At 46.0% G+C, this 14,435-nt stretch overlaps 1 protein-coding gene across 1 annotated transcript in view; it reads right to left on the minus strand.

Annotated features, from left to right (window-relative positions):
* Positions 1-14,435, minus strand: part of LOC114774354 (ankyrin-3-like) — a 30,571-nt gene that overhangs the window by 14,164 nt on the left and 1,972 nt on the right. The window contains 11 exon segments of the mRNA XM_028966276.1: positions 366-383; positions 385-564; positions 657-755; positions 855-953; positions 1,286-1,384; positions 3,222-3,245; positions 3,635-3,820; positions 3,943-4,041; positions 4,267-4,365; positions 5,234-5,332; positions 5,668-5,769. Of these exon segments, the coding sequence (XP_028822109.1) occupies positions 366-383; positions 385-564; positions 657-755; positions 855-953; positions 1,286-1,384; positions 3,222-3,245; positions 3,635-3,820; positions 3,943-4,041; positions 4,267-4,365; positions 5,234-5,332; positions 5,668-5,769 (1,104 nt within the window).

The raw sequence follows: 14,435 nt of genomic DNA on the forward strand, positions 1-14,435 counted from the left end.
AAACACACACACACACACACACACACACAGGTTTTAAATACAGTTCGATACTGCTGCTTGTTTATCAGAGCAATGCCCCAAAAAACCAGAACATTCTACACACACACATACACACACAGTATTGATGAAACGCTTCAATGACTGAGGATCAGCAGAGAAAATAGAAACAACAGGAACCATAAGAAGGTGATCAGGGCCACACCCTCTGGAACACAGAATTCATTCATTAATGTTTTTTTACCGGATCAGATTATTTGGGTGAGGGGTCAGGATAAGGGGTCAGTGTGAGGGTGAGGGGTCAGGGTGAAGGTTTAGCCCATGAACTGATCTCTTCAGCAGGACACCAAATCCCTCCTCTTCCTCACCAGGGCTTTAGCGTTGGGGATTGGCCTTCTTGTCCACGATCACCTTGGCCACTTTGTAATGTCCGCAGTGGGCAGCAACATGCAACGCGGTGAGGTAATCGTTGGTGACATCATCGACGGGGACGTCGTGCTGCATCAGCAGTTGGACGCAGTTGAGGTGGTCGCCCTGTGTTGCCATGTGCAGCGGGGACAGTCCGTTCTGAAGATACCAAGATAAAGAAGAACGTCAGGAGTCGGATTTACACACACACTGGCAGGTTCACTATGAGGCATAATGAGGGTGAGGAGCACCTTTGTCTTGGACAAGATGGGGGCTCCACGGTCCAGGAGCATCTCCATCACCTGCTCATGGCCGCTCCTCGCTCCACAGTGCAACGGCGTCAGGCCGTCCTGAAATGAAGCGTATGGTTGCTCTTTAAAACCTGTCCTGAGCCGGGCCTCTCCAGACTGGGTCCACCTGCAGAGTGGACTCAGCATGGCTGCACTCACCTTGGTCTTCGCCTCGATCTTGGCGCCCCGGTCTAACAGCAGCTTCACCATGTTACTGTTCCCCCGCTTGGCCGCCACGTGCAGGGGCGTGATGTCGTTCTGCAACACAGACCAGACGGAGAGAGGGATGAATAAACGAGAGCAGCACTCAGCCTGTCACCTGCAGCGGCATATGGCAGATATACACACACACACACACACACACACTTATTCCATGACATCAGCATACCATTTGATCTCATTTATTACATAAGCCTGGAGAAGTGGCACGAGGTCCTACATTGTTGCAGCTTCTTCACATCTTTCTATCATATTTCCTGAAATTAGAGCACAGCTCTGACCCTCCCACACACACCCACACACACTCTCTCCTCTCCAGCCTGCATTACTGCAGCGCGGCTGCTGGCCTGCAGGTGGCGTCGTGCCCTCACCCGCGCCATGAAGTCCACAGCGGCGCCTCGGTTCAGCAGCAGCGTTGCCACGTTGATGTTTCCATAGTGAGCAGCGATGTGGAGGGGAGTGAAGCCACTCTGAGGGGTGGAGACACGTACACGCACATCAGAACAGCGAAATCTTATGAAATCCCTTTCATCCATTATAAATTTCATATTGTTCATAAATATCTTTGTTTCCCATATCCATCATTACACTAAATCTGGCCTGATGGAGTTAAATCAGGGACACATGAGGACAAATCATACATTTCAGAGGTCAGAAAACCACGCTCCCCAAATTCATCCCAGCTGAAAGGTATGAAAGACAGATATGAAATATGATTTCACATGATTGATATACTGTTAAACACAGCAGTCAAAGCCAGATGAAGGGGACCTCCATCTCAGTTATTCAATAATCCAGCACAAAGCAAGTGGACCCCTCACATCCACCTGTGAGCGTGTGTGTGTGTGTGTGTGTGTGTGTGTGTGTGTTCTCCCACTCACTTTGTTTAGAATTATTGGGATTATAAACCACAGGATAGATCAGGGTGTCAAACACAAACATTCCAACACAGCGGCGCCTGAATTTCCCCTCCATGTCCAGATTTGGCTGGTCGGCGTTCATGTCATGTTTTCTGCGGGTTCTATGTTCTGCATTCTGTCTTCCACGTTTGTTATAGACTTTTCTTTCATTCAGATGTAAGTGAAACTGGTTCCATTAGGTTTATAATGTTTTGGGTGGAGCTGCTTCAATGGCCATGCTTGTTAGTTGATGGTTCTCAGCATCTTCTATGTGTGCTGGTCACCCACTGTTGCCAACTTGGCTAGACATGTCAGCTGCTCTCCCAGGAGAACCCATCAAGAACCACCAATCACCCATCGCCATTTCTCTGATCTTCAGACCACTGATGTCTATTAACATGCGCATTTTAAAGGCTTTCCAAGGATTCAGATGGAAAGTCTTCGAAATTTGTTTACAGCAGCATTCGCTTGTTTTAATAAACTTCTACAATCTTGCAGAAAGTCTCCAGCCCATCAGAAAGACTGTCAACGGGGACTCTGAGGTGACCAGAATCTCAGATCATAATGCTGCCTCTACAGGCCAGTTGTTAAAGTTGTTTTCCCACAACCATGGCTTGTGAAGGTCATGAGAAGGTCATCTCCGTCATGTCAATTCCTTCATGGAATCCTGACTATTTGCTCATGTATATCCCATTGGTGGCTTGTTTTTGACAGGCTGTGTTCTTTCATTTTTTTAAGCACATCAAAAAGAGGTTTATTACATATTCTTTACAAATTCTGTCCATCCACCATGAGTCGTGTCAGAAAACAGCTGTAAATGTGAAAATAGTACGGTAAATGCGTGCGTGTTGGCAACACTGCATCCAGCACTGATCACTGCAGCACCCTCCGGAGGCTACAGGTCCATGCACCAGGCTCAGGTTCACACCATCTCTGCAGCTGCTTGGGCTTCTTCGGGACCCTTCACCCGAAACAGATCAGGATGGCCCTCATAATTACGAGACACACATCAGTCTCCTCCGTCTGCAGAGAACGTGAGACTTTCTTCATAAAACAACTGATCTACAGAAAAAAACATTAATTCCAGATCTTTCTCAGAAACCCGTCCAATCGTGTCTCTAGTAATCGGCCAATCAAATTCCTGTGCTTTGAAGCCACAGCCCACAGCTGCAGAAATCTTTGGTCCTGTGTGGAATTAGCGAGACATGCTGCTGGTCTTCTACTGAAGACCTGTCTCTTTATCAGGAAGGAGATGGGGTGAAGAAAGAAGCAATGCAGAACACCAGATGGGGGAGACAGCAGGGGCGGGGCTGCAGCACGACAGCGCAAGAGGAAGAGCAAGAGGAGGAGCATGAGGAAAAGGAGGGTCAGGGGACAGATGCCGAGAGAGGCTGTGGTGGACCAATACCTCTGTTGTTCTATTGACCATCATCTATGCGCCAGTGAGGAGAGGAGAGAACGCCAGTTAGTGCACACACCCACACCCACACCCACACACACACCCACACCCACACAATCACATCATGTGTTAAATTAGGCTTCTAGGTCCATGCATGGTTGTGTTTTGGTGGTGTACTGTGGTCTAACTCTAAGACTCATGGGTAAAAACTGTTCTGTCCGGTGTGGAAGTGCATTTTGACGCGACGCGGCCTCTTTTTTTGTTCCTAGTTCCTTCCAGAGTAAACATCTGACCTCTGCAGTGAAGAGCTGATGAGTGTGAGGTGGCTCCAGTTTCTGGATGTGTGTGGAATTATGGGGACTTCCGACCCACAGATCCTTGGGTGTCTGGCACAGATTCCTGGAGGAGGGGCAGGGACTAACCTTGGACTCCACGTCGGCGTTGTGGTCGTTCTGCAGCAGCAGCGCCGCTGATTTCGTGTCGTCTTTTCGTGCCGCGATGTGCAGCGCGGGCAAACGCACTTTACCCTTCGTGTCATTTTCCAGCAGCAGAGACACAACTTGGTCGTGACCCTGCTGCAACGCCACCGCTAGTGGGGTAAAACCATCCTGTACACACACACACACACACACACACACACACACACACACACACACAGGGGAAGGGTGGTCAGCATGGTCCTGTGTGTAGGTACAGGGTGTGTGTGTGTGTGTGTGTGACCTCTGCTGACCTCTGTGGCAATGCTTTGGCTGGAGCTGTGCTGTAGCAGGAAGTGCACCACCTCCAGGTGGTTCTCCTGCGCCGCCATGTACAGAGGGGTGAAGCCATTCTGAAGCGCAGATGTGAAACACGAATACACGCCTCAGTAAATCGGAGCACGTTCCAACCATGTCCGCCAACCTAAACCACCTTCACCTCACGACCTCAAGCCCGGGCAGCGCCAGCCTGGTCATGTGTCAGGAGCTCGTGTGACTAAAATAAACTTTGTCGGTTTGACATGACCCCTCTGCTATGTGAACAGTGTGTGTGTGTGTGTGTCAGGGAGAGAGAGTACCTGGCTCTGTGCGTTGACGTTGGCTCCGTTGGTCACCAGCTCTCTCACCACTTCCGACTGGCCGGCCAGCGAGGCGATGTGCAGCGCGGTGTTTCCTTTCTGGATTAGTGAGACACGTCCCACATGAATCTCCGGGACACCAAAACTAAACCCAGCATTCCATTCCTGCGGCCCGCCCCGCCCCCTTCAGCAGATAAATCTACCGCCATAAACGCAGCTGACCGGCTGTCCAGCAAGATCACACATGTATACAAACAGAAATACACCTTTCAAATATATTACAACCAAATATTTCATCATACTGACTATAGAAATGAGACCATGTTATTATAGTGGGGACAGCTGAGAAGATCATCTCTTCCCTCCATGATGGACATTAACCAAACATGCTGCATCCAGAAAGCCATCAGCATTCTGAAGGACACCCCTCACACGCACTCTTCACCCTCCTGCCATCCGGAAAAAGGTACCGAAGCATTCGGGTCCTCAATGCTAGGCTGTGCAACAGCTTCATCCCACAGGCCATCAGACACCTGAACACTCGTGGACTTTCCTCTGAGAAAAAAGGAACTCTTTTTTTTACGTTTAGAGAATATTATCTATTACTGTACTGTTCCCTTTTGCACAGCGGTATTTGCACTCATTTTAATTTGCTCCTTCATCATTGATTTGTCTAGTTTAGCACTGTCTACGTGTATTGTTTGCCTTAAATGTTTTTCTTGCACTGACTGTGTCCCATGTTGGCCCAGTTTGTCTTTGCCGTGCACTTTATGTCAGTATGTAACTTTTTCAAATGTTACATGTAGCACCAGGTTCCTGGATGATCACCCACTACCCAAACACACCAGAGAAATCCAAGTTGCATTCTCAGTGCCGGATAGCAGTTTGTGCAGGTAAGTAAGATAGCTGTGTGTTTTGTAGCATTAACACTGTTTGCAGGACGTGTTGAGGAGATGTTGAGATGCACCTTTGTAGCTGCGTCTACATCAGCACCCTGTTTGAGGAGCTCTGCCACCACCTCCACGTGACCCTCTTTGGACGCAAGGTGCAGTGCATTCAGTCCATTCTGAACAAACATACACCAAAAAATACATGTATTCATATGCTGTCCTCTCAGATCTAATGGAACATTTATTTTAGATTAATATTACATTAATAGAATATAAATGGGTGAACATTTAAATGGATGCATGCTCTAGTCTTGCATTTATAGAAGATAGTTACTAGACAGAAAGATTTCTTTCTTTCTATTCTGTTAGTGAATAACAGCAACACACATATCATTACTTTTTATTAAGTTTTGAATGCATGATGATCTCCTAACTATTTTTTTTCTGGCTCTGTCTTCACAGTTCTACTAAACTATAACACATTATATGTGAAGATGCTTGGCTGAGTCACCTGGTTACAGATGTTGATGTCCACCCCACTCTTGATGTAATCCAGAACCTTCTCCAGGTTCCCTGCTCTGGCTGCTCGCAGATAGCTGGCATTGCTGTCGGACTGTAAAGGAAACATAAGCGCTCAAAGGTCAGTTGCTCAGTGAAACCCACATGATTTTTACATGCACGACTACAGGAGCACAAAAGACTGAGAAAGATCTAACATAGTTGTCCTGAGCTGTACCTCAAAAGCCAACATCATCTTACATAGCTCAGACACCCACAGCTGGGAGCAGCAGCATCTCCAAACACCACAGACCACTTCTCACCACCCTCTTCACAGGAGCTTCAGAGCAGTCAACACCTAGTCCGAACGTCTCTTCCTCCTCAGAAAACTCCACCCCTATACCCACATTCTCTGCAGACCTGTTCTCTGCACTACCCCCAGCAGCTCAGCATCAACAGCATCCTCTGTCCACAAAAATGTGTGTGTATGTGTGTGTGTGTGTGTGTGTGAGTGCGTGGTTGTAGTCCTGTCACACTGTAGATGCTTGTTCTAGTTGTTTTTGGGAACATTACAGTTGACACAAGTGAGTGTGCAGCAGAACGCTGCAGCAGACACCTCCATCCAGCAGCTTGGTTGAAGGTGGAGCTGGTGGGTGTGGGCCTTGGGGGGATCTTTCCTTTCCAATTATGAGGAGCAGCACTGTTCTAAATTTCGATTCCAGTAAAAACCAGTACAGCAAACTGGTTCAGAGCTCACCACTGGTTGTCCTCTTAACCTCCTTTACACTGAGTGTGTCTGTGTGTGTGTGTGTGTGTGTGTGTGTGTGTGTGTGTGCGTGTGAGTGTGTGTATGTGTGTGTATGTGTGTGAACGTCAGTGATTGACCAACCATCGATCTGGCTGATTATGGCCCACTGCATTTTGTTGATTATCTATATCAGCCTTTTATTTTGTTGATCAGCGATATGAAGTAATTCTCTGTACTATTTCAGTCTTTTTGGGGGTCATCCTTACCTCCGTCCTGCCATAGCAGCACCTGACCTGTCGTCGGACGTCTTGTCGAAAAAGTGTCCAGCATATAAGTAAAGTAACTCAGACACTTTGAAGGTTTGGGACCTGGACACGGTTTCGGCTCATTTTATGTCTACAGGCAGTGTGTGGGGACGGTACTTTGCTCAGTGGCACCTCAGTTGCACCTTGGCGGTTCGGGAACTGGCAACCTTTTTATTACAGGTCCACTCCCTTACCCACTAGGCCACCACTGCCCTATATGTAACATTAGCTAAAAACAATATGGAGTCTCTTACTGCTAATTTGAATGTTACTAAATTATGTGAATGTTTGAATGTAATTAATTTATGTAATTAAGCAAAACGTTTATATGGCATTAAATTTGTAATTTGTGCTTTATTTTTATTGCCTTTCCAACTGCAATATAAACAGTGACCATTTGAGCATTTGTAAAATTCTAAATTCTTAAAGAAATGTTCATTTGGATTGAAAATTAATATTAATTCCAAATATCAGTTATCAGCCCCCAGTAACAAGTATCAATATTGATATCAATATCAACCAAAAAAACAGAGATTACAGAAAAAGGGACAAAGGGAGGTACGGAGGTAAGGAGATGCAGAGGGATGGAGGGACGGAGAAAGGGACAGATAGAAGGACAAAGGGAGGTTCAGAGGGAAGGAAGCACACAGGGATGGAGGGATGGAGAAAGGGACAGATAGAAGGACAAAGGGAGGTTCAGAGGGAAGGAAGTACAGAGGGATGGAGGGATGGAGAAAGGGACAGATAGAAGGAAAAGGGGAGTTACAGAGGGATGGACGGATGGAGAGGGAGATATGGATGGACAGAGGGAGGGACAGATGGAGGTACGGAAGGAGGGTCGGAGAGATGGAAGAACAGGAGGAAGATATGGAGGGAGGATCGCAGATTCCGTGTTTTTTTTTTTGTTTTTTTTTACCTTGACTGTATAGCACTTTTACTTGAGGTCTGTAGAAGCGCTAACAAGAAGCTGGAACTCTAATATAAAGGGCACCAGAGCAAATGAGGAAGAGTACAGAAGCTGCTCTGTATTCTCCAGTGGAACCTCTGAATGTTCCTTAAAATACCACAGACCGAATGGAGACTGGAGGAGAACCCGGCGTTCCGTGTCTCTGTCAGCTCAAAGATGCGTCAGAGATGATGCCCCATCAACAGAGAGCAGCAGTGCTGCAGCAGAACCGATCACGTGACCAGAGCAACCCAATCACTGAGACCTGCAGAGAACCACAGCGCATGTGCGCGCACACACACACACACACACACACACACGCACACTGGTGGCTGTCTACAGTTTCTGGTATTCTCCAGCACAGATCTGTGTGTGATAATAATTCTGCTGAGGCAGGCTGACCAACATTACACCTATTACATCGCGCACACACACACCACAGAGATACTCACACATACACTGACAAACACAAAAACATACACTCACATGCACACAAACACACGAGCATATACACACACATACACACGCAAACAAACTGAATTCACCAACGTGTATAACTGCTCACACACGTGGGTTCGGGTGTGTAGGGGTGTGTGTTATTCTGTTTACGGCCTGACCCCCACAGAAGAGCCTCCACCCCCCTCCACACACTAAACTGCTGCAAAAATAAGTGGTGCCCCCAAATCCTCTCCACAAACGTGCACACACACACACATACAGACAGACAAAAGCGTGTCTTTTTGTGTGTGTGCAATCAACCCCTCCCCCCCAATATAAAGCTTCACTGGGTGTCATGAATCCAGTAAATCGCCCCCGCCGCGCTGCTGACCCTCCTCATTATCACCATTATCCACCTGCCTCTGGGTTCTGCTTTGTTCCGGGAAGCAGAACCATTTAAACTGGGCTTGAAGAGCCAGGTTCTCCAGACGCAGCGCTGCAGATGAGTCCGAGCTCAGATTACAGCCTGTCATCTCAAAATGTCCGTGCACAAAAAACACTGCACGGTACTTTCCTGAACCTCACGGTGGAACACAGAACATGTTTTTTAAATAGAAGCGTTGCATGTGTGTGTGTGTGTGTGTGTGTGTGTGTGTGTGTGTGTACAGTCCTAAAGCAGCCATCAGCCAACAGTCAAACAAGGCTCTGACTACTATCCCTTGTTACGGCACTGAGAAACCCTGTCTGTGGTCCTCTTGATAATCAGGGATCTCCAACAGCTCCATGTCTTCCTCAGAAGATCCAAATGAAGCTTTCACCCTCTGATCCTGACCCCTCTAACTCCATCAGATCTACTCTTCAAAGATTAAACTGTCAGAATACAAGGTTTATGACCTTTCCCAGGTCAGCCCTCCAGAATCAGCCCTCCAGAGACCATCAGAAGAAGATACTCACTGGAGAAAGGAAGTCAGGTCCCTCTTCCACAGCCATGTTGTCCTGCAGATGAGGAGTGAAACCCAACCTGTGAATAATCCGCTCAGCCGAGGGGACGGACAGCAGCAGGAAGGTGCCACTGGCTCACGTGACGAGAGGACAGGACGAGAGAAAAGTGCCGGTGTGGCAGGACTCTGTTGACCTCCTGCAGGGACGTTCTGCTTTTCCTGACTGCACCTGTTTGTCCCGTCTCCATCCAACTCACACTCAGGTCACTCCATAGCACTCCACCACACTTCAGAATACTCCACAAACCTCCACAATGCCCCACAAACCTAAACAAACCTTCACAATATAACACCGACCTCTACAAAACCCCACAAACAATATACAACAAACCTTCACAATGCCCCACAAATCTCCACAGCGACCCTCCTTCATTTACCCTCCACTCTACACAAACACGCCCCCCCCTCATTTGCCAGTCTGCTTATCAGCTCTTTTTCTCGCAAAAAAAAAAAAAAGCGTGTAGTCACAGTAACAGCAGCCTAGTGAGGGATTATGGGGCATTTTCCTCTGGTATTAGGGTCACAAAGGACCCCCCTCCCAGCACAAACACAAACCCCAGTCTGACCTCCATCTCCTGCCTCCCTGTCTGTCCTGCTGGATCCATCTCATAATCCATCAACAAACAGGGTCCCTGTATTGTGGAAATCCTAATTTCTCCACCTCCACCTGACGACCCAACAATTCTCCACCTCCCGACCCAAAATTTCTCTACCTCCACATGACGTCCCAACAATTCTCCACATCCACATGACGTCCCAACAATTCTCCACATCCACCTGACGTCCCAACAATTCTCCACATCCACCTGATGACCCAACAATTCTCCACATCCACCTTACGACCCAAAATTTCTCCACCTCCACCTGACGACCCACCTACATTTAAATTTACATTTACAGCATTTATCAGACGCCCTTATCCAGAGCGACTTACAATCAGTAGTTACAGGGACAGTCCCCCCCTGGAGCAACTTAGGGTTAAGTGTCTTGCTCAGGGACACAATGATAGTAGGTAAAATTTGAACCTGGGTCTTCTGGTTCATAGGCGAGTGTGTTACCCACTGGGCTACTACCACCCTACCACCTCCATCTGACGACCCAACATTTTTCACCTCCCGACCCAAAATTTATCCACCTCCACCTGCCAACCCAACATTTCTCCACCTGCCAACCCAACATTTCTCCACCTGACGACCCAACTTTTCTCCACATCCACCTGACAACACAACATTTCTCCAGCTCCATCTGACGACACAAGATTTCTCCAGCTCCACTTGATGACCCAACTTTTCTCCAGCTCCACCTGAAGACCCAACATTTCTCCACATCCACATGATGACTCAACATTTCTCCACATCCACCTGAAGAACGAACATTTCTCCACCTCTACCTGATGACACAACTTTTCTCCACCTGACGACCAAACATTTCTCCACATCCACCTGACGACCCAACATTTCTCCACATCCACCTGAAGACCCAACCCATAGGAAGTTTACTCCACCAATGGCACACCTTACAAAGAGTACACACACCGCTTTTGTCTGTATGATTCAGTGTTAATGTACGTCTTTAATAAATGTTAAACCTTTTTTTATATTGTCTCCCCGTTCATGTTTTATCCACTATGTAAGACTACCCATACCCCGATAACCACATCTTTGCATTAATAGTTTTTCTCAAAATCCCAATGATGTCTAGGTTCCTGGGCTGTGATTATTTTTAGACGGAGTTCAATGTTCTTCATGTTGCTGAATTTAACTTTTGCTTGGGGTGTTTACTAAGTGCAAACTAAAAAATTTATATTGAGGTCCTGCTTTCAGAGGACAGTGCTCATCTCAGGATGTGTGTGTGTGTGTGCGTGTGTGTGTGTGTATGTGTGTGTTGTAGTATTGTATGTATGATTGTAAGTGCGATATAAACTGAGGTGTATTCTGCCAAACGGAAAGCAGGGAGCAGAACTACTGGATGGCAGGAGACGCAGAATAGAGATACCACAAAAGCACAAGACCTTCGTTGTCCAACCAGCCCTTGCTGCCTGTGAATTGTTGTGAATCTCTCCAGCTCTCAGTATTCCAGGGATGTCACACTGGTGTTATTTTTACACCGATAGGACCAGCAGCTTCATAAACGCAAAACCATCTCAGATCTAAGCAACATTAAACATTAATGGCTCATATTTTCAACATGAAGAATAAAAAAAAAATCCAGCTCTTTCACATTTTTTTTTTAATTACTTGAATTCAAATTTTGTGCTCAAAGTTCTTAATTACCGATGATGTTAAGACAACTTAACCGATTTATAGGAACATGGCAGAGCAGCCAGCATGGAGCAGGCTCTGTGCTCTTCACCTGCTGTAGTACAGCTGATAGAACAGAGAACAGAAATGGACAGCTGCAGTTTATTGGGCGAATGTCCAGTGTCACTGGGCCAGAATAAAGCTGATTGGACAGTTTTCTGGAACGTGGGGTTGTAGTGATCAAGGCGATCAGCCAGTTTCCTCTTTCAGCGCCAGCTGACTATGGGGAAAGTAGAGCCTCCCCCCCCAACCCCCCCCGTACACACACACACACACACACACACACATACACACACACACACCACACAGATGGCACACCTGGATGTCATCACTGCATCTCCTGGGTCTTATTACACTCTGTGGCACTAAAATGTGAGTCCTTGTCAGACAGAAACATAGCTGTGTGTGTTTGTGCTCATTTCACATCTGGAATTTTAGGACCAATCTGACTAAATCACACACAAGGACCACATTCCATATGATGCACATGCATGCACACATTCACACACACATAACCATTTATTAAGGTGGTTTTGATATTTATTTGATATTTATTTATTTTACATCAATGAGAATCTATAAGAGATAAAATAAAATGAATACCTATGTTTTTAGAAACAAAATGCTGTATTTAAAGTTACAGAAATGAATGAATCTGTGTGTGTGTGTGTGTGTGTGTGTGTGTGTATGTAAGAGGTGTAAATGGGTACTGAGGGCTGAATTACACAGATTTTTATTTTCTGATCAGCATTTGGCAGAGACATAAGAGCAGACAAGAGCAGAGGAAAAGGCCATCTGTCTGCACACCCCCTCTGTGACACAAACACGTGCATACACACACACGCACGCAGTTCAATAGATTGTGTTCAGTTCACATACGAAGAACAACATAACAAAGAGCCCAAACCAGGCCATTAAGACCATCACAATTATTAAACCATTGAAATCAGAGAAGCTTGTGAGGGCATGCAGAGGCTCTCTCTCTCTTTCTCTCTATCTATCTATCTTTATAGCTTAACATATTGCAGTTCAATGATATTTTATTTTAAGAAGCTACTTCTACAACTGACCTGCTGGTCTGGCACCATGTTACTACAGTTACAGAGCTTTCTCTGAAAAAAAGGTGATACATTATATCTATGTTTACTGATACATTATTGCAGCATAATTGACTGTAAATAACCAGTTTCATATGTTTTTAAAACACCTTCCATAAGATCAAGATTAAATATGCAAATGTGCAACAAATATTTAATTACATCCAGTGCAACCAATACCTCCACCAAGTTCAGTACCAAGCTGAAAACTGAAGATGAAATTTTAGTCAGTCTGAAATGCCGTACAACCATCCTTTCAACCAGTGAACCCCTGATTGATGATCCAGGATGGAACAGGAGCTGAGGAACCTCCAGGGATGTTCATCAGCAGCAGAGTTGTCCCAACATACCCTGCAATGACAACAAGTGACTCTGACCTCTGGGATTTCACTCAGCTCACAGCTCACACACACCAGCCCCTAGACTCTTACACCAGACGGGTTCCTAATGTCGACCTAGCAATGACCTGTCCATTCCATCTTCTTTAATCTCATCAGTGCTTTAATAAGACGGTTGCACTGGATATGCTGTAACGTTGCTGCTGCTTCATACACGGCCTCTTCTCCCACTCTCACCAAATGGGACATGGGGTCTGCATATCCCTATATGGAGCTAGATGTAGAGTTTTGGTTCTACATGGAACATGCCGCCCGGTTCTTAAGGTGCAGAGCTGGGAAGAAGACTAAAGACCCCATTGTCAAAGAGTCCAGTCATTTGAAGACAGTTGAAGCTTAGACACCTGATAGATGGTCCAGTTTGTTCCTGGCAGAACATCAGGGCGTAGAACTGCACCAGGCAACTTCATGACTCTGACAATGACAAAAGGTCCCGGCTGAATGGTCCATTGTAGAAGGAAGATGGAGGAGCATTTTTATGGTGGAACACAAGCCTCCCCCTGCCCTCCTAAAACGCTTCACTCATCAATAGCAGTGAGGAGCAAAGTGGTACGAACAGGAACGTTAATCACAGGGGATGAAGAAGAAGAGGGACAGAACAGATGATGGTTGGGATGTATAGAGCAGGAGAGAGGGAGGCAGGAAGACGCCATCTCCATTTGTTCAGGTCAGACCACACCGCTGATTACTATTGATTCATCAGAATCAATCTCCAGACTGGAGCTCCAGCCTCTGTGGCTGTGGGGTGCCACACTGGTGGCCTGGTCTTTGTTCTGATAAACCAGGAGATCAAATTCCACAAACAACATGAAAAAAACATGAAAGTTGTGATAGGAAAAAATGATATAATTCAGAACGACTTACAATCAGTAGTTACAGGGAGAGTTGATTGTGACACAATGGTAGTAAGTGGATTTTGAACCTGTGACTTTATGGTCTTCAGGTTACACACCAGGCTACTACCACCCCATACATTAACAAATGACAGTCTTACCTGAGGTTTGTGCTGTGTATGTTATAAAGATTGGCAGGGGTGACGGATCTCTGGGCAGTGTTACGTTACATTACATTACGTTGTGTTACTATAGGTGAGTTTAATAAGCACAGTGCATCATTAATGTAAATAAGGTAAAGTATTTATTGTTGCACAAAGTGTCCAATCTCTGTCGAAATACAACTAAAATTATTGTCCACAAACTCAAACTTAGCAATTACGATTATGGTGGCAGAAGAGTGTGATCGTCAGTGGGAACGATAATGATTTTAAAAGTGGTTAAAAGAGTGTAATGGTCCACCCAACAACACCTGCCACCTGGTTGTGAGTTCCCACCTACAGACATTACTGGCACCTAGTGGACCCCAAGTGAATGACACCATTAACCCTATATTGGCTCTTACAGTTACGTTTTGTTGCATTGCTTTATGTTACATTGTGTTACACTTACAGTATTTTTGACTGTATTGAGTTAAGTGTTGCGTTATGTTACGTTATGTTATGTTGTGTTATGTTGTGTTACATTATTTTGTGTTGTGTTATGTTGTGCTACGTTG

Source organism: Denticeps clupeoides, unplaced genomic scaffold, assembly GCF_900700375.1.
Source record: "Denticeps clupeoides unplaced genomic scaffold, fDenClu1.1, whole genome shotgun sequence".
NCBI classification, from domain to species: Eukaryota; Metazoa; Chordata; class Actinopteri; order Clupeiformes; family Denticipitidae; genus Denticeps; species Denticeps clupeoides.